The sequence below is a fragment of the Cryptotermes secundus genome, unplaced genomic scaffold, assembly GCF_002891405.2.
Source record: "Cryptotermes secundus unplaced genomic scaffold, Csec_1.0 scaffold565, whole genome shotgun sequence".
NCBI lineage: Eukaryota > Metazoa > Arthropoda > Insecta > Blattodea > Kalotermitidae > Cryptotermes > Cryptotermes secundus.
The window spans coordinates 1,829-23,167 of record NW_019731581.1 but is presented as its reverse complement, the minus strand read 5'-3'; the positions used below and the strand labels follow the sequence as shown (position 1 = coordinate 23,167).

The window sequence follows — 21,339 nt, the reverse complement described above, 5'->3', positions numbered from 1 at the left end:
AGCTAGTCGCTATAGCTGGCACAATTTTGCGCTTTGTCGCTTTCATACTCAGGCATTCTATCTAGCGGGTCTAGAAATTCTGAATCGTTGTGGTACCAAAACTTCGTTCCAGATTCCCAAATTTCTTTCATTCAATCATACCTTGGGCCTGTGCATACTTTTACACCTGTTTCCCTGATGTCAGTATTTATGTTAATGTTCATTTTGTATTCTGTGGCAGTGTGTTTGTTGGAGACGAGCTGGTAAAGTACTATTCCAACATTTGCTGGAGGGACAGGAATGGCAGTAAACCCTCAGGTTTGACGATTTCGAGCCTGGGACCTCTTGCTCAAATGATTCTCAACATTCACGTGGGCATATTGCGTGGCTGAAGAAGGAAGGTTTAGGAAACCATGTTGACAGAGGAATTTGTGGCTCAAATATGGCTGTAGCCAAGAACAAAGAAGTTCTGTAAAAGCGAGGAATAATACAATGATAATGTTAGGTATTATTTTAGCTTATTTTGCTTATATTAAAAATAAAAGTGGACTTGGGATTACCTTGCTGTCTCTATGTCCCCCACCCCCAACAAGAGGGAATAGTGGAGCCAGAAGAGGCCGTTACTAGACACTGGTTCGTTAAATTCCCATGGCAACGAATACACAGGCAATCTCTTTTCAAACACCCTGTAGTGAACAGATTTGGCGCTTAGTTCTTCCCAGAACTAATTGTAATACGGTGACAAGTTTGTTTGAAAGTTGTCGTTTTTTTCGTTATGCGAGAACAGTGAGCAAGGTCGCAAGCTGAAAGCTAGACTCTGCGTATATTTGCCTACTGCACGGGGAAGTCCTTGTTTGTGCGCCTGATGTCACCTCTGTTACAGCGCGGAGGTTACTGATAGGGCCATAACGTGGAGACAAGCCTCTTAGCGCGTGCGACTGTCAATCACAAGTTACCAGAACACCATCAGTTGGCGCCTCTCTTTCGCCTCCCGTTCTCAGAATTCTACTCCAGTGCCACATTGCCACCCAAAATCTCACATGGACCGAACGTCACTTGTGTGGGCCGAATCCAATGTTTTTACTGTAGATAGGTATTTTGTCAATCTGTAACGTCCTGAACAAATTTGTTTCTTCCCTCTTTCGTTTTTGAAAGAAAACAAGACTATGAGATTACAATTATGACCGTGATTGCGCGTCCACCTTTTCAAGTTTTAAAAGAGCTGACCGATTTTCATGAAATCTGGTATCAACAATATGCCATTAACGTCACCCAAATGTCTCTTGGGACGACACGTTCCCCAAACAAAACATGCCTATATTTCGTCGTGTTGTTACCGTTGTCTATCCGCTAAAGTCGGTATAGTTCCCTTGCGGACTAAAGCCACGGAGTTTGTTACCGTTATAAAACAACATAAATGCAGCTGTTCTAAGAATTACGACCCGAGTTACGGTTTTAGTGTCAAAAAATTTCGTGGTACGACGGGAAGTTTTGAGAACGCTGACCTGTTTATACCTTGGAGGGGTGGGGATCGAATTGGGCGGAATTTAGGTTTCACTAGTCCTGATGCGACGTTGCGAAACTTGGATAAATTATATCGGACAAATGTGACGTACTAAGTGACCAAAAAGTATGCTCATGCACACACACAAATGAATACAACGTTTCGGATTTAAGGATGGGGCGACTGGGGCCTACAGAAAGCAGAAATAGAATCCACAGATTATATTGACAATTGTTTCTCTAAAATCACGAAAATTTAGTTTGTATTTTTTAATTATCATATGAAATAATATAAAACGAAAGCTCTGTCATAACCTAAACTTACTGATTGCCTACGCCCCCCCCCCCAAACTGTAAATCCTGTTCGGAGTAATAGGTCTTTAAGACTATAGACATCTATAATATATTATGGTAGCCTAATTTGCGAAATGAAACGTCTTCGTCTCAATTTCAGCGTTTTCGGATTATGTTCCGTTTCTCTGTTAAAAATGTTAGTTTTGTAATGTTAGGAAATTGTTTACAGGTACAGCCAGAGCGCGTCAAATTTTTTAAATAGATTTTTCAGGAAAGATATTTCAGCACAAAGCTCAAACTGTGTTCGTTGATCTTTCAGTTCCTCTTCAGTGCGTGTTGATTTTTTTTTAATTCGCTTAGTGGCTCCACTCGGCACGGCGGCCACTGATTGGCCTATTTTAGCCTGCCCCGGGTGATTATGATGATGGAGAATTTGGTGGAATGAAGATTGGCAGGGGGAACCGAAGTACTCTGATAAAACCCGCCCCAGCTCCACTTTGTCTACCACAAATCCCACTTGACCAGACCCGGAATCGAACCGGGGCCGCCGTGGTGGGAAGCCAGAGACTATCCGCTTGAGCTATGGCGCAGCCTTTCAGCGCGTGTTAATCTTATGAATAAATGAATTGATGTAATAGAGTATAAATTAATTATAACAGTCACTGCCAAGTTATGTAATGTGTTGGACAGTGTTCTACGTCGTACTTCCATTCCTAATAAAGTTGAAATTGTCTGTGTTTAAATGAAATGTATAGTAAAGTCCGTGTAGGTAAATGTTTGTCCGGCACATTTCGTATTCAGAATGGTCTACAAGGAGATCTTTAGTGCCACAGCTTTTTAGCTTTGTTGTGACCGCATCTGTGGTTTAGTGACCAGAGTTCCTGCCTACAGATCCAGAGGTCCCGTGTTCGATTCCAGGTGCTACCATTTTATGAGAAGTAATGGGTCTGTAACGGGCTACACTCAGCCTCGTGAGGATAATTGAGGAGCTATTTCAAGAAAATAGCGGCTCCAGTATATAAAACCGAAATTAACGGCCGTGGAGATCCGTTGCGCTGACCACGCGACATCCTCTATCCGCTAAAGTTGGCACTAACTTCGTCGACAAGCGGCGGTCGCTCGGTCGGTATAGTTCGCTTGCGGACTACAGGCAACGGAATTTACAGTACTTCAGTAGGAAGATCCAAGAAAACCAGATGGGACTTGTAGACTCTGGCCTGTGCTGATAATGTAAATTTATTGAGAGATATCAGAAATACAACAAAGAAATTATAATTGACGCTCTTGAGAAGGTTGGTCTAGAAGTACGCGATAACGTCACGATAGTGGCTTGTTGCCATTCGATTCAGATTCTTCTGCCTTCACGTCTGCTGTCTAAAATATGTAAAGATTACAAGAATTTCTGGGAAGATCTAATCGTCTGCTTTCCTCTGAAGTGACACGCATCGAACTGAAAAAGACGCGCCCAAAAATCCTATTATTGCTTGTGTATTCGTTGCAGTGGGAATGTGTTTACCGAGTCGTTGCCTAGCAACGATAGGGGAGTGGTTACACGTACACAGAGCAAGGTGATCTCATAAGCCTACTTTTTTCTTTTAAATAGGGAAATTAGGATAAAACATTTGGATTTGCATACACAGTAGTAAAAATGCCGTTGCCTTGCAATGACAACGTGTTTACCGCTGTTGCCTAGCAATGACCGTGTATCCTGTCTTTTGGGTGTTGCATGTATCATTTGTCCACCTCGGATGTAATTAGGCAGATGTTCAAAACAGACATATCCGGTCTCCGTCAGAGAGGGGGGGGGGAGAGTGTCTGTTACTGTAGGTCACATTTTGTGTGTCTTCTTAAATATAATGAACGAAATAAATTGTTTCTTCGGCCATAACTAGCTCGATTTGCCATTACAATTCTCTTTTTATTGAATAGTAATGTTATATTCTGTTAGAGTAGATCAGAGATTCTTTAATTCTTTCGCCCATTCAAATTGCTGATTACCAACTGCAAGCGTTTTAGTTTTTCAGATTGATTGTAAAGTCCCACTTACTTCACAGTTTTGTTGATGTTTATATTGCTTCTTTCTACACATATGTAGTTCTTCCCACTGAAAAGGTGTCATCTGCATATGCAAGTAACTGGATTATTTTATATTTATATAGTTCTGTCCCCGAATTTCTGAGCGGCTCTTCTTTTAAGGTTGCGTTAAATAAAACACGGGCTCAGGATGGACACCAGTGGCGGGCTCTGTAATGAGCCTTCGGGTTCCATAGATTAATGGGAAATTCTTGAGCAGCTGGGCTGTTGGTAGCATCTCAAGGAAGATTCGGCTCCATGGATTTAATTATGGCTACAATCCGTACCGATAGTGATGTTTGTTTTGGTTATTCCATTAAATTGCGTCGCGTCAGAGAATGCATATATGTACCTTCAGTGTGGAAGTGCGAATGTGGTTTGTAAATATTTGTATCCTGTACGATGCTGATACAAGGCACAACGCCAGGTTATTAAACCGTTTCGGAAACTTCAACAAGTCTCTTGTTACGACGACTGTAAGAAGCGTAATTTCTGTGTGGCTTTCAATTATTTTCACATGAAATCTACTTCAGGACACGAAACTGATATTGTTAAGAATATTAAAAGAGATTAATGAAGCATAAACGTAGTAGCATCTTACTCATGAGTCTCTTTCACGCCGTGTCATTCTTCACGTAGACCTCCGAACACCGGGCCGGACGGAAACTGAAAAAGGAGGGGGAAGAGTATGCTGCGGTGTGGTGGCTGTATGAGAATGGTGAGCAGACGGCATTTTGAATGAAAACGTCAGGAAGAACAGACGTGTCGAGCCACTGCGACTTGCCGGTGAGTACAGTTTTATTACAGTTATCATCAAAAGCATCCAGCACGATAGTATTATCTATACATCTAAATTCTTCCCAAGTCGACAGGCTAATCTAATCGCTTAAGGACTTCTTTTTAAAGCTGGTTTCTGTACAGAATGCAACCTTACGTACCATAACACGTATGTTTTGTGCTCCGCTTATCAACGCCTGCACGACAATTGGGTTACGTTAAAGTGGAAGTAGTTATCAGCTATCAACAATTGAGGTTCCTGAAAATTTATACGATAATAGGTTATGTATCCAAGAACCAAATTTCGTCTAAAGGGAAAAAGACAAACATGGTGACATGCGAAATACTTAAGGATTTTTATGGCTACTACTGTTTAAGCATTGTATCTAATCACGTGACATTTGAAATCAGTGTCGCGGTATACCGGCCGGGCTCTTTCATATTCTGTAGCTCTGGAGTCCGGAGATCGGCTATTCATTGTTCTTGTCAGTCCCTTCAGTGAGATTATTGCGATAATAACTCGAAATTCACAGTGACAATTTCCTTCCATATCTGTCCAAGTCCATTGTTTTATCAATTTGACGATATAAAACTTTCAGTTAACATGACGTCTTTAAGCAGACCAAGCAACAGGCGTGGCATTTGGTGTTATGGAAGACCATAAAAGCACCTACAAGTTTTCGCATAAAAACTGTGTGTGTATGTGTGTGTGTTGAAACGCCAGAATATAGCAACGACTTTAACGAAGGTCGATCCGCGCGCTGTGGTAGTTCTTAAGTGTTGTTGTTCATGCATAAAAATACTAAGAATTATGTAGAATGTGACCTCATTGAAATGATGTTTATTTCTATATGTAAAATGAATATCTGCACAGTCTGTTTCATATTGTTTCATTTTCAGTCATAAGCGAAACGTAATAGTGAGTAACTTAAAAATTCTTGTCTAATCCTCTACAATCCGTAAACTTAATATTCGTTCAGATATTTCTTAATCGTTAAAATTCTCTGACTGCAAAAGCCTATATGCAGGAATGAAAATATCTTGTCAGAATCAGTCAGACGCTCGAGACCCATGGAAGAAGCCGGGGAATGTTCATAGCGCAGGTTCAGGAATTTTTGTTAATGTATCTTTGTTGGGAATTACAGGCATCTTAATATAACGTAATAAGTTTAATTTGAAAAGAACATAGATTTGTAAGATTTGAGGTTTTCACGGCGGTTACTATGAAGAAAGCAGTCTTCTGGGATGTGGCACCGTGTAGATATTGTGTTAACAGACGTTTCGGAGGAACGTATCGTCTCCATCTTCAGAGTTTGTTAGCACCTACTCACGCTGGTTCCTCGCTCTCAGATTTTCTTGTACCCTGCCTCTGGAGAATTCACGTGGATTGCTATCTCTGCACTGGGTTCGAGGCCAGTAACAGGGAAAACATTAATTTGTAACGTTTATTGCATCCGAGTCCTGTTTACACATTTTCCAAACGCGTTCTTTGCGAATTCGCATGCTCATGAATCTTATTAGCAAGTTTGCTGACAGGAATGCTGTAAATTGTGGGCGCAGAGCAATAATTTACTTTCTTTGTATTTCGTTGTTACTCATGGCACCATTTTTGTAAATATAAATGTTGTAGAACTTAGTCTATATTTTTTCCATGTGACAATTTATACGACAAATAGTGCCTGAGAAATTTAGCATCATTGTCTCTATGTACCGAAATAAAATTCGCTTTAAAAACTATAGCCTCTCTCCTCTACTGGTCAGGGTGTCTGGCTACAGATCCAGAGGTTCCGGGTTCGATTCCTGGCGCTACCAGATTTTCTGAGATTTAATGAGTCTGGAACGGGGTCCACTCAGCTTCATGAGGAGCTATTTGAAGGAAATAGCGGCTACGGTCTAGGAAAACCGAGGTTAACGACCGTGGGGATCCGTTACGCCGACCGCGTGACATCCTCTATCCGCTAAAGTAGGCACTAACTTCGCCGACAAGCGGCGGTCGCTCGGTCGGTATAGTTCGCTTGCGGACTACAGGCCACGGATTTTGTTTTGTATTATAAACTATAGTTTCCACTTCTAACACACCATTTATCAAATATGCAGTTACATCGGAGATAAATACAACAACGAAGCTTAATAATATATTTAAGAGCTGGAATAGCGCAGTCGGTATAACGACTGGCTATGGGCTGGACGACTGAGGGGTCGGAGTTCGAATTCCTGTAGGGTCAGGATTTTTCTCTTCTCCAAATCGTTCAGACAGGCTCTGTGATCCACCCAGCCTCCTATCCAATGGGTACCCGGGGGTAAAGAGGCCTGGGCGTGAAGCTGACCGGTCACCTCCAGCCAGTGCCGAAGTCAAGAAAATGTGGATTTTTCCATCCATTCCCCCACACGCCTTTATGGCGTAGTGCTTAATTCATTGAGCACAGGGACAACTTTACCTTTACGGCAAAAAAAGAAAGCAAATAAATAAATAAATAAATCTTTGTGAAGGCACCAGACAGTTGATTCTTGTGCAGCCAGTTTAAGACATAATAATTGATTTGTCCTTTGCTTGTTTGACGAAGCTGCATTAACCGCAAGGTTATTCAGCCCGTACCTAACACTGAGTGATACAGGAGGATGATTATGTATAGTGATTTGGGGGGGGGGGGGTTGAGATAGCGGCCGTNGCCGTGACATATTTAAATACACTTCCCTCTTAAAAGTGCGAAGTGCATAGTTTAAAATGACCCACATTCTCCATCTGAGTTTCTGATTTAGCATTTCCGGGACATAAGTCAGGGGCCCTTACCTAAAATTCCAGGCACCATACGTAAGGGGAAGTTTTACTTACCAGCAGCTTTAGCCTCTGGTCGTATTTATCGCCCTCCCTCCGAAACACAGTAACGCGAAGAAGAAGAAGAAGAACAAATATTCTATATATTGTGTATTTCGAAATTCAGATTGAAGGTTTGCAGAAAATTTTGCAAATGCTTGAGCATATTGTACGAAATCGTTTGACGTGTATGGGATCCAGTGAATTCGACAGGTCAGAACATTCTCTATGTTATCCCACCGTATAGTCTTGTAGATAAATAGAGGGTTAATGTGTTCTTCCTTCACTTTGGTACCCACATGTCAGATTACGCGGTGTCGTAAACCAGAAAACAGTAATGTCAATCCTTACTGTAAAAACTTAAGCATTTCTGTATAGATAATACGGCGGCACGCGGTGACGTAGTTAGTTGAACTACGCTACAAGCCGGAAGTTCGCGGATTCGATTCCCGATGAGGTCATTGGATTTTTCAATTGATCTGATCCTTCCAGCCGCATTATGACCCTGGGATCGACTCAGCCTCTAACAGAAATGAGTACCAGGAATATTCTTGGGAGTAAAGCGCGGCCTACACGTAGGGCTGACAAATTCATCGCCATCTGTGAGCCGAGTGTCTAGAAAATGTGGGAGCCTCGACGTCTCACAACCCTAAGAGCTTTCACGGCATGTTGCAAGGATAGCTTTTCCTTTAACGTTTATATTACAGATAGATTTACGACTGAAGGACGTAAATCGAACACGCGCTTTGAAAATAACGCGACACATCCTGAAGATGGGGGTCATAATTTACTACGAAACGTTAATACTATCAAATTACAGTGTGTCATCCCAGAAGACCACATTTTTCGTGTAAGTTTATTTCAAGCAGTGCCACTTTCCATGTGGGTTAGGAAATGTACATAGTTGCGTTCTGTTTTTCAGCGTAAAAGATAAAGTTGCTCCTGTGCTTAAATAATTAAGAGCCGCGCCATGAAGACGTATCGGGAATTGGGGGTATAGCTCCACCATTCTTGCTACTTCGTCAATAGGTGGTGGTGAGTGGTCAGCTTCACGTCCTGGACGCTTTACCCTCAAGGAAAGAGCCCCTGGTACATACTGGATTTTGTCGTATATATTTATATGTATATAACACTAAGCCGAATCAGTAAGGGTTGTCATAAAACGAAGGGCAGAGGGTTGTATTCGAGGCAGGACGCCTTGAAGCGGCGCCTCAATGCTCTTATTTTGGGTGACCGGGATCTAACCTAACATTCCTCAAGACCGCGCCATAGCTCAAAAGCCATAGCTGACTTCCCACCGCGGCGGCCCGGGTTCGATCCCGGGTGGGATTTGTGGTGGACAAAGTGTCGTTGGGGCGGGTTTTCTCCGTGTACTTCGGTTTTCCCTGTCAATTTTCATTCCACCAAATTCTCCATCATCATAATCACCTGGGGCAGGCTATAATAGGCCAATCAGTGGCCGCCGTGCCGAGTGGACCCAGTTGGACTCCACCCCCTACTAAAGGAAAACATTCCTCAAAAACTGTAATGTCAGGCATGGGCAAGGGTGAATAAAGTTTATTAAAAATTCTGTTCTTTCTGCTGTTTTATTTCAATAATTGAATATTATCTTCATGAAAATTTTTGATAGAATAGTTTAAAGCTTTTTATTAAAGGTATTACATGTAATGAAAATATTACAGTTATACAATTATTGAGTTTTTGTATGTAGTCCATCATGTTGTTTCTTTATTTTAAAATAACGTTTCGGAGACCGAATTCTGTTTCCAAAATCTACTGAGATGTGCCCAGTGATGTCAGAACCAAGGCAAGAGAGGATACATAAATTACATGTTGTAAATTATAAATTATAATTTATAGCATGTTTAATTTTCTACCTCTCTCTGTTTCAGGCAGAAACGTCCGTCTGTTTACATGTGTGATTATCATGACCTGCATTTAAAAGCGCAGAGCAGTCATTACACGAAGGATCAGAACGATCCTGTATAATTTATGTCCATTTCTTTCAATATAGCTCTGTGTTCCAGTTCTAGTATAATAATTCTGAAACATGTTGCTGGGAAACAGGAAGTTTACTGTATTTTTAGAGTACAACAAGAACAAACTCCGTCCACAAGCGAACTATACCGACAGAGCGACCGCCGCTTGTCGGCGAAGTTAGTGCCAACTTTAGTGGTTAGAGGGTGTCGCGTGATCAGCACAACGGTTCCCCACGGCCGTTAATCTCGGTTTTCTAGACCGGAGCCGCTATTTCCTTGAAACAGCTCCTCAATTATCCTCACGAGGCTGAGTGGAACTGGTTACAGACCCACTACTTCTCAGAAAATCTGGTAGCGCCGGGAATCAACCCGTAACTTCTGGATATGTAGCCAGGAACACTGACCACTAGACCACAGAGGCGGTCCTTGATCACAACAGCGCATCACATATTTACAGCGGCTACCCACAACAAACTCCCGAATTTGTGAAGAAAATATACCCCATACCTATGTATAGTATAGAGGTATTTGTTATATGCCTTAATAATATATGTACTGTGCTTTTAAGCCTGTCACTTCTCGTTAGGATGTGCAGCGAACTTCGTCGGAATCACTAACTGAAGTAAGGACTGAAGGGTGTGAATGGCTCATGACAGGTCCTTCGTCACAGTGTGATTGCAGCTGCAACCACTGCTCCTCTTCTTCATATCCTTCTTCCCACTTCTTACCCGAAACCCAGAGGGAATGTCTCAAAGCATGACCTGTAAGAACGTTTAATGATTCCATGTCATTATTGTAGTTTCATTGTTGGCACTACATCCCCAGTGGGCCTAGGCCTACCTCCATGAAATTCTCCGTTCATTTTACGTAAAGGATTTTAAAATAATTTAAATAACCGGTCCTGCGGTTTACGAAATTAGTTACAAGAAGTTTTACAGAACCGGTGCGACCCTGTTGGATGAGACATTGTGCGTAAGCTCTAGCGGACTCTACAGTGCGACCGCGATTTAATGATCCCTTGTCCTGTCTGAGTGTGACGTAACAACACTTAACTCGGGCGGAAGAAGATAGCAATCGACAGCAATGCTGTCAGATGATCATTCCTACTCCAAAGTCATATCCTGTAACCCATCATTGAGCGTTGCTGTAGCTACACGCCTAGCCAATTCAAGGCTAACAGCGCTGACTTCAGTGTTGGCTAATGCTGTTTCGAGGCGGCCAGGGTTGAATGCCGATACGAAGGACCATTAAATCGCGTTCGAATTGTAGTGTTGTACGTAATTGCGCTGTTTTATTGAGGGAGTTTCGAGTTTCACGGAGTTTCTGAGACTTGTCGGCTAGAATCACCTTGACAGACATATCTGAGTTAGTTGGGTTTTAACGTGTTATCTGGTTACTGCGTATAATGCGGAAAAGAATCACGACTTTGAAGTTTACACTCATGTTAAGTGAAACACTTAAAAACGTCACCACTTGTCCTTGAATTAATGCATCCATACACATTACCATATATGATTAGCTTTTGCCTCCTGTTGTACTGAAAATCTTACTGTTCATCAACCATCCACAGAAGTTTCATAAACAAAGGTAAGGTAAAGTGGGTAAAGTTGACCCTGCACTTAATTAATTAAGCCCCACGTAGTGAAGACGAATGGGGAAGTGGAGGTATAGCTCCACCATTCTTGACTTCGGCACTAGTTGCAGTTGAGTGATCAGCTTCACGCCCCAGCCGCTTTTCGCCTGTTGGAAGAGCACAACTGCTCATTTGATAGGCTGATTAGTTGGATCTGTACTCTGTACTATAGGCAGTTTGGACATTATGGCTAAGACAAGAATCTCTGCCCGTGTCGCGAATAGAGCCATAATCGTCCAGACCACAGTCTAAACGCTGTAGTGACGATAATTACGCAGTCTTTCATGTGTAAAATAACCAGTTTTTGTCCTGGTATGTAGCCGGAGAGGTATGACATCATGTGACTACGTGACGTAAGTCATGACGTCCTGATCGGTCCTGATGTTTGTTTTGCCTCGTGTAGCAGCACAGTCGTACGGAGCGGTCCACAGACAGACATGGCGGAGAAAAGGTGCTGGGATCAAAGCCAGTTAAGGAAGTATGACATTCCCCTAGATGAAATACCAAGATTGAGTGTAAGGGATCCCAGAGTTGATGAGTTTATTGCAGAAAATGTAAGTATACTTATAAAACAGGCTGTTATATAATGTCATTTTGGGTTGCAGTGTTCACAACTTGCCGGATACAGCACTATGATGATGTATATAGTTATCAGTTCATTTAGTTTGGTTATGTTAGTCGCATCCGAATTAAAGGGCAATTTATATTACCAGATATGTTAATCTTAAAACAATTTTTATTAAATAGAATTAGGTTCGTGTTTATGCATAATAATATCGCCAAATTACTAGATGGTAATGTTTTAATTGTACAAATTTGTTGGTATTTATTTTGTTAAGTGCTTTGCTTTGAACGTCATAGAAACCAGTAGTAATAACGGATACCAAACTCGTGGCGTCAGCAGAGAGATGGGACCTGGATTATTTGGAACAGAATATGGGAAATGGAGACTTCTCAGTCTTCCTGTCACGGAATCATAAGTTTAAATATTTTGATGACAAGAAAATTGCACATGCATCAGGAGATTCCAGACTGGATTTCACACCACCAACAAGAAGGGTTGATATGAAGCTACCTGATTTCACACGCAGACTTAGGCAGTGGAGGAGGGGAGATGAGAGGTAAGTGACATCTCAGCTGGGATCTAAAATGTCCTGACTGAGTTTTCTTTTGTGGGTTTCCTCAGTTCCTGCAAGGAGATGCTGGTGTAGTTAAGCCATTATTGTGTCCTGCCACATCCTCTAAAATTCATTATTTATTAATCATTATATCAATTGGCACTATAAAGTGCGATCTACTGACTGTTGTTAAATGAATATTAAGCTGCACACTTTCAAAGGTGCTATGAGAGTGTATGGAGGCAAAGTAGAAAAACACTTGTCTGAAGACTTTTATATAGAAAGGAGATATACCGTGCCAAATAAATGGCCATCTTCTACAATTAAACTGTTCCCAGGTGTAAAATATGTTTATATGAAGGTTACCAGTAGGTAAAGACAAGGTAAAACTATGCCTATAACAGGCCATGGAGGCTCATGGGGTTGTGAAACATCGAGGCTCCCACATATTCTAGATAATCAGTCCATAGATGGCGGTGAGGTTGTCAACCTTATGCGCTGGCCGCCCTTTGCCCTCAGGAAGATTCTTGGTACTCATTTCTGTTAGAGGCTGAGTCGACCCCAGGGTCACAGTGTGGCGGGAAGGATTAGGTCAATTGAAAAATCACAGTGATGGAATCGAACCTGCGATTTTCCAGCTTGTAGCATAGTGCCTCAACCAGCTATGCTACCACATGCCCCCCATTTTTCCCAACAGATGAATGAAATTGAAAATCCTTTGTTTTGTACACGAGCCAGGATAACGGAGTCAGTGAATTGACTGGGATTCAGTTTCTGGTATGTGCAAGGATTGTTTCATTTATGCCCACACACAGACTCGTTCTAGGACACACTGTGCAACAGCTCCCCTCTCCATCATCTCTTGTGCTGATTTTGAGAATATATGGAGGTTTTCCTCCACACCTTGTTTGCCATCTTGGTGGTTTCTAGTCATAGGGACAGCATCTTCATCTTTTGTTCATTCATTCATTCATTCATTCATGTTTATTCATCCTATAGATCAGATTACATTGATGTTACATTGATGTAGGACATGTCACATGATATAAATTATAAAATTAGCAAAAATACAATAAATTCTTAACCAATAAACTAACAAAATATGTAATGATTGTTTACATCTGGCATGTATCTTTATCCAGTGTTTAAGAATTTATCATTCATATAGTCTTCAGTTGAGTAGTTACACCCATTAATGAGTAAATTCTTCAGTTTCCTTATAAACTGGTTTTTATTTTCAAGTTGTTTTGTATTATTATAAAAGATACAACCAGCAACTGAAGGTTTACTGTTATAAAGTTCTAAGTTATGCTCCCATTTATGGTAGTCATTGTTGTTTCTTGTATTGTATGTGTGTACTTGTTTATTTACCCTGCAGTTACACTTATTAGTTACATATAAGATGGTTTGTTTTATGTACAACGAATATAATGTTAAAATCTTAAGTTGTTTAAAACTATCTCTGCTCGATTCTAAAGGTTTTAGCCCCGCAGTGTACCGTACTGCTCTTTTTTGAAGAATAAAAATTCTTTTAGTAAGTGCCTTAGCGCTGTGTCCCCATACTACAATTCCATATGTTGAAAAGGGATAGATCAAACCATAATATAACATCCTTCTACCCTTTAGGTCCAGTATTTTAGCAAGTCTATTTGTTATAAATAAGTTGCTGCTAATTCGACTGCAGGTTCTATCAATATAAACATCCCAGCTCAAGGTGCTGTCAATTACTACCCCCAAAAAGTTTATACTTTTAACATTCTCTATTCCATATTCTTGATTAAAATTGATTTGTGTACTAGTTCTTCATCTGTTTGAATAATGAGCAGATTTACTTTGAAACTCAGTAGTACTACTATGATGATGGAATTGTCAGAAACTTAGTAATATTATTTCTGTTTAAATAGAATGTACCTGCAGCAGGCACTGAACAACACTGTGGGACCAGCTATTGTTCAAGATTTTTTGAACTTCCGATGGGACTGGATTAATTCAAAACAAAGGACACACTCATGGGGTCCTCTCACATCAAACTTACTTCTGATTGCAATGGAAGGTGTGTAAAAGTGAACGTTGATCACTAGAGTTGAAGTTTTTTGATGATGGAGTTATTTCTGCTCATGTAGAGGAATACTAGTTTGCTTGGTTATTACACGTGGGAGAGGTTTTTGAAAATTTTTCTTGTGTTCATTTGGTCAGGCATTGGAAAACTAGTAAATCTCTGTCAAATATTTCAGTTTACCAGAAAGAAAGTGAATAATTTGCTTTGAAACAAATGCACATCTAATGTCATGTTTTCAGCTACTAGTTTCTTGGGAGATCAAACCAGGTAATTTGAGGCTTTGATGCATTTGAAGTACTCTTTTTGAAGAACTGTCAAAATTTAAACTCTTCCCACCCAAACATATATGCTTCCTTGGAGCAAGGAATAAAATCACCCATTTACCTTTTCATACACCCAAAATGCACCCAGTGCTTTAAGAACTGTATAAGAATGTGGTCAGACTTTTCAAATTATTACTTTAATTTTGATATTTAATGACTTTTGTGATCCATTTTTATGGCCTTGTTCATATTCTGATTGAATTTAAGCCATTTTCCACCTATAGTGTAAAACACCTGTTGCAATTCATGTGCAAGGGAACTACAGTTAGATTTCAAATGTAGAATGGTTGTTTTGAAAACAGTTAACAAGAACTGCATCTGATTAGATAGCTTCAGATATAAACTGCAGTGGAACCCTCTTCAAGAAGTTCTGCAGGCGATTAGGCAGTTCAGACTTTCTATTTGGGTGAATAAAAAAGAGACATTCCAAATTTTATGTACATGGCTGTAGCTAAACAGAATAAAAATTAGTCTAAAATCATTATAAATACCTGTACATGTTTATTACAAGGAGAATATTAAATTAAAATGTGTTTTGTGCATGTGTGTGACAGAGAGATATTATTGGCCAGTATTTTTAACTGCTGAACCATTTACGCTTAACTGATCAGTAAGCCAATTAAACAACTATGGATCAGTTATCAGAAATGTACTTTATGGTACTTGTTTCTCGAATCTAGGGAATGTGACACCCTGTCACTACGACGAGCAACAGAACTTCTTTGCGGAAGTACGAGGCTACAAGCGGTGCATCCTTTTCCCTCCAGAGCAGTTTGAATGTTTATATCCACATCCTGTGTACCACCCACATGATCGACAGAGTCAGGTCAGGATATGTATCTTTTTTGCGGTAATTAATAACAAGTGCTTAGAAGAACTGTTCCTCAAATACAACAAATACAAGTAACAACTTAATGAGGAACTCCATAATCTGTACTCAGTACCCAGTATTTTAGGAGTTAATTAAGAAAGGTGGGCCAAGCAAGATTTGTTGAAAGAAGAAAAAATGTATATACAAATGTATAGTCTAAGTATTACAACATTATTTACGTATTTGAACGAAACGTAAAGTCTGTATAAGTAAACATTTTTCTGATAATTTTCATGTCTAGAATGGTCTAAAACAAGGAGATGCTTTATTGCCACTCCTTTTAAACTTTACTTTAGAATATGCCATTAGGAAGGTCCAGGAAAACCAGGTGGGACTGAAATTAAATGGGACACATCAGCTGTTGGTCTATGCTGATGATGTGACTCTGCTGGGAGATAACATAGATACCATAAAGAAAAAGACAGACACTTTAATTGACACTGGTAAAGAGGTTGGTCTAGATGTAAACACAGAGAAAACTAAGTATATGTTGCTGTCTCGTCACCAAAATGCAGGGCAAAATCATGACATAAAGATAGTTAACACATGTTTTGCAAATGTGGCACAGTTCAGATATCTGGGAACAACTAGAACGGATCAAAACCTGATTCAGGAGGAAATTAGGAAGAAATTGAATTCGGCTGATGCTTGCTAGTATTCGGTATATAACCTTTTGTCTTCTCGTCTGCTGTCTCAAAACATAAAAATTAGAATATGCAGAACAATAATTTTGCCTTTGGTTCTGTATGGGTGGGAAACTTGGTCTTGGACATTAAGGGAGGAACACAGACAGAGGGTGTTTGAGAACAGGATGTTGAGAAGAATATTTGGACTGAAGAGGGATGAAGTGACAGGAGGTTGGAAAAAACTGCATAATGAAGATCTTCATAACTTGTACTCTTCTCCAAGTTAATTAGAATGACCAAGCCTAGGAGGATGAATGGGCAGGGCATGCAGCACGAATGGGGGAGAAGAGGAATGCATATAGAATATTGGTGGGAAAGCCAGAAGGAAAGAGACCGATGGGAAGACCAAGGCATAGGTGGGTGGACAATATTAAAATGGATCTTAGAGAGACAGGATGGGATGGTATGGATTGGATTGATCTGGCTCAGGATAGGGACCAGTGGAGGGCTCTTGTGAACATGTAATGAACCTTTTGGTTCTATAAAATGCTGGGAAGTTTTTGAGTGGCTGTAGAATTGGCAGCTTCTCAAGAAGGGCTAAGCTCCATAAATGAGTGTACATATTTGAATTGGGAAAGTGATCTCAGAATTTGAAAGTTATAAATATGAAAACTTTTTGATATGGTGCATATGTAACTTGGATACTGTTATATGGTATAGAATGTTTGAAATTTATCGTCTGTTTTTGCCAAGATAGTCGAATGTTTTGTCTGTTTCTCCAGGTCACACTTTTTTATTGACTACTCATGCATTTGACTCAAAGTCTAATGATGATGTCATTTGGTTATAGGTTGTAGTGGGTACGATTCACTGTTTTCATACCATCATAATAGTATATTAACTTACTTTCTTTGTGTCTACGACACTTTCAAGTAAAGGATTTCAGTAATGTCAAAGAAAATAATTGTGCCTCACTGGATGGTCACCAGGTGGATTTTGAGAGACCTGATTACGCAAGATTTCCCAAGTTCAGAGAAGCACGAGGACAGGAGGCGATTGTGGGACCTGGTGATGTTTTGTACATTCCCATCTATTGGTGGCACCACATTGAGTCACTCATGAGAGGTGGTTACACGATTTCAGTCAACTTTTGGTATAAGGTATGCCATGTTTGCTGTGTTTTGTGGTCACTTTGTTGCAGAAAGTGTCGTTTCATAATTGTTAGCAGATAATGACCGCCTCTGTGGTCTAGTGGTCAGAGTTCCTGGGTACAGATTCAGAGGTCCTGGGTTCGATTCCTGGCGCTTCCAGATTTTCTGAGAAATAGTGGGTCTGGAATGGGGTCCACTCAGCCTTGTGAGGATAATTGAGGAGCTTTTTTAAGGAAATATCGGCTCTGGTCTAGAAAACCGAGATTAATGTCCATGGGGATCTGTTGCACTGACCACGCGACACCCTCTATCTGCTGAAGGTGGCACTAACTTCGCCGACAAGCAGCGGTCGTTTGGTCGATATAGTTCACTTGCAGACTGCAGGCCACGGAGTTTGTTAGCAGCTAATACTAAGGGATGCTGCATTTAATGACACTTTGTAAGCAAACTGAAGATATAACAAATAAGAAAATAATTTTATTTGATATGAATTACCATTTACATAATAAGCATTAGTGTCTTTAGCGTCGTCACCCATTGACGTGTCAATGAGTGTGTGTTCCTGTACCTTCTTGTCTTATACATATTATCACCTGTTAAGTGACTGTATCCAGGGTTTGGATTGGCAGTTGGATATATTGTGCTCTTAAGGATTAGGTTTACAAGTAACTATAACAGTCTCATGGGTGTACATGCTTAACACATCTCTGCTGCACACACTAGCATACCCAGCCATGGTCTTCACTGCACTTCTGAATAATGTCTTCCAACAATGGACATTTCTCTGCTCCTAGACTTATGTTCTTGTGCCCTGGCGGCCATCTCATACTAACCCCTTCTAACTCTGCCATCTCAGGATTCCAAGACTGACTGGCTTGTCCTGTTGGTCCTTGCGGTTGACCCAAGAGAAAGCGCCTTTTGTTGCAGCTGCTATGTTACAGTATGACGTGGAAGTTGTGACAGACCCACAGAAAACGCTGCTTTCTGGAGTTGCTTCATTGTTGTGTGACAATGCTGCTGTCATGGAGAATCATTTATTGTGACATTGTATAGAGACCTGCCTCAGCTTTCAGCAAATATGTCACAGTTTTTTCTCATTTGGTGTCACTTTATCTCTGCTCTTTGTGGTTGTCGTTCATCTTTGTTTCCGAAGCTCATGAAGGAATCATATTTCTGTCTATATATATAATATGTTCTGTGTGTGACACATTTTTTTTGTAGTGTTTATACTTTTTGTGATCTTGTTTAATGTGCTAATGTTGGTTTTATGTTGCTTGTGGTCCAATCATTGATCTCTTATAAAACTTTGTCGTCAGTATGCGGTAATGTTACATCCCTCTTAGTTAGCATTCGAAGCAGCCTCCATAGTATAGGGGTAACATTCCCACCTCATGACTCAAGGTACGCGGTTTCAAACCTGGTGGAGGTCGTGGAATTTTTAAGGGCGAAAAAATTCAGGGAACAAGTCCTCCGGGAGGGACTTTAAGCCGTGGGTCCCGTGTCGTAGATAAACGGCACGTAAAAGATCCTCATGTCTCTAGGAGACCTCTGAGCGAAATTAGGCAATTATTTCCCGCCCAAGTAGTTTCCAATGCCTCTGGTNTAATAATAGTTAGCATTCAACTTTCTGCTCTGTACATCAGAATAGACAAAGAATACATCTGATATATTGTAAATTTAACTTTTTTTCAGACATTTCACAGTTCCAAATGATATGCCCAGCAGTCTGATAAATAATCAAGGCTTTCGATTTTGCTTTGTGACATGACACTAGTAAAGTCATCTGCTGCACGGTAATGGCTCGATAAACAAGTTTGCTTGTACTGTCACCTTCCCACTTGGACTCTTCACATTATCCTTTGTCTTCCTATTACTCATTTATGTGCCAAAATTTACAATTTTCTTTATTATACCATCCAAGTAATTTATTGTCAACTATGCAGGCATATCCTCGTGATACCTGTATCCTTAATTTCACCAATTTTAATTTTTTTGCAGGCTGGACCAACTGGGCAGATTGTATATCCACTTAAAGACCACCAAAAGGTAGCCATTATGCGAAATGTGGAGAAGATGCTTGTTGAAGCACTACAGGATCCGCACGAAGTCGGGCCACTTCTGAGGGCATTGGTTCTTGGGCGGTACACAGACTGAATAGGAATGCATGCAAGGAATGAATGAAAGGTATTGTACTGTGTGGTCTTTTGTATTATGAGGCTGTTGTTAGGCCTTGGTTGAATAGTCCAGATGTGCATTGGACACAGTTTATATGTAATTATATGTCCTGTTTTAATTATTTATGGTGAAATTTCCAGCACGTTAATTCTAAATGTCTGAAATAGATATTTTTATACAAACACCACATGAAAGCATGTTTCTCCATCACAGATTGTTAATGTGTCATTTGTTAGGTTCTTGTCCTTAGGTTTCCAGGGCTAAAGTTTAAAGTATAACTTTGGTTTACAGGAATAAGCCACACCGAATGTTTTCTGACATTTTGGCAAATGTTGCCGTTTTCATCTTCAGGGTTAATGTCTTTGTGGGGGTTTTAAGAGTCCTTATGTAGATCTGGCAGTGGCAGTTCTGAGTACATCTCTGGACTGCCGAGAAAAAATGGCATTTGTATAATCCAGAAACTGCTTAATAAACTGGCATCCTGTTGTATCCCTAAGAATGGTGGTTGGAGACAGGAGGACAGACTGAGCAGAAGTCTGTCGGCTGAATACGCTAGGACACTTACTGAAAGTCACTGTAGACAGTACAACACAGTAAACATATATTATACAGAATGACATTTCAGAATCAAGTAGTAATTTTTGGAGTCAAGAGTAGCACTATATATTCTGTTGAAGTCTATTGCAATCTGTTGCTGTGTCCAAAAACATGAGCTTACGAAGGGGCCTTGTGGCCACTGGTGTCAGATGCAGAAAGTTCACTCCCTCAGACTGTCGCTTGTCTTCTGTGACAGTGTCAATGTAACACATGCTGAGTAACCAGTTTGTTTCTTTTTATCTACTCATTGGATGGAGTTCAGTATTCTTAAGAACACAGCTTTGCATCTTGTATGGTATGATTCATAACAGATGAGCTATTAATATAGATTCTTGTACAACATGGTTACAAGTCATATGTATTGTATGTGTGTGTGTGTATTGGAGATGGTGTATGNCCCCCCCCCCCTTAGAGAAATGTAAGCAGTAATGATGCTTGTTTTATAGTGAATTAGATCATGTTTGCTTGCGTGCAAGCATGTGGTGCCCCAGTACATTCATGTAAACTTTTAAAACATTTTAATTTATACAGAATTCCATATTTAACCTTTTCAAGTGCTCATGCATGAAATATCTGTTCTTAATGTTTATAATACACAATTATGTAGTGCTAAACTTTTACCAGTGTTGGTTGTGTGTTTGAAACTCATATTTAAAGCTAGAAGTTTTGTAACTTCCATGGCATCACATTGCAAATTCTCTGTTTGATGGAAAGTCTTTTATTTTGGTATTTGAAACTTTCTCTTGAAGAGTGAAATGAATTTACTGTCATAGGCTAGCGGCCTCCGTAGCCTAGGGGTAACGTTCCCACCTCATGACTCAAGGTATGCAGGTTCAAACCCGGCGGAGGTCGTGGAATTTTTAAGGGCGGAAAAATTCAGGGAACAAGTCCTCCGGGAGGGACTTTAAGCCGTGGGTCCCGTGTCGTAGCTGTACGGCACGTAAAAGAACCTCATGTCTCCAAAGGAGGCCACTGAGCTAAATTAAGGACATTTCCTGCCCATCAGAAGTCTCTTAACGCCTCTGGTAGATGGGGGAAGCATTGAGATACCTCTGAGCCAGTAGAGGCCGACCTCGCTGGCTGAATAGGGACTGATGGTAAGCACCAATACCAGTAGGGTATAGAGGCTGCTAGAAGATTATATGGGGATGCACAATAGATCAAACTGGTCGCGGTGAATGGGGAAACCCACCCTCTCCAATAATAATAATAATAATAATTCAATTCAGTTCAATTCAATTCAATGCTTTATTTATTTACGTGCCGAGCTCAACAGCGGAGGCCAATTACAGAGTCAGCACGGAAAATATAAAACAACAAACAACAGACAATAATAAAAATCAAGACAATACACACATAGATAATA

The 21,339-nt window shown here is 40.4% G+C and overlaps 1 protein-coding gene across 2 annotated transcripts; it reads left to right on the top strand.

Moving 5' to 3' along the window:
• The first annotated feature begins 4,365 nt into the window (after positions 1 to 4,365).
• Positions 4,366 to 20,361, top strand: LOC111867209 (hypoxia-inducible factor 1-alpha inhibitor). 2 transcript variants are annotated; one of them, XM_023856838.2, is made up of 7 exons: positions 4,366 to 4,635; positions 11,457 to 11,607; positions 11,915 to 12,174; positions 14,076 to 14,224; positions 15,234 to 15,379; positions 17,040 to 17,210; positions 19,200 to 20,360. In XM_023856838.2, exons 2-7 carry the CDS (start codon positions 11,491 to 11,493, stop codon positions 19,353 to 19,355), a joined length of 999 nt encoding a protein of 332 aa, XP_023712606.1. In that variant the 5' UTR covers positions 4,366 to 4,635; positions 11,457 to 11,490; the 3' UTR covers positions 19,356 to 20,360. The 2 variants fall into 2 exon arrangements, with proteins under 2 accessions (XP_023712606.1, XP_023712608.1); XM_023856840.2 differs by lacking the exon at positions 4,366 to 4,635 and having other exon boundaries at positions 11,517 to 11,607; positions 11,893 to 12,174; positions 19,200 to 20,361.
• Positions 20,362 to 21,339: the final 978 nt, after the last annotated feature.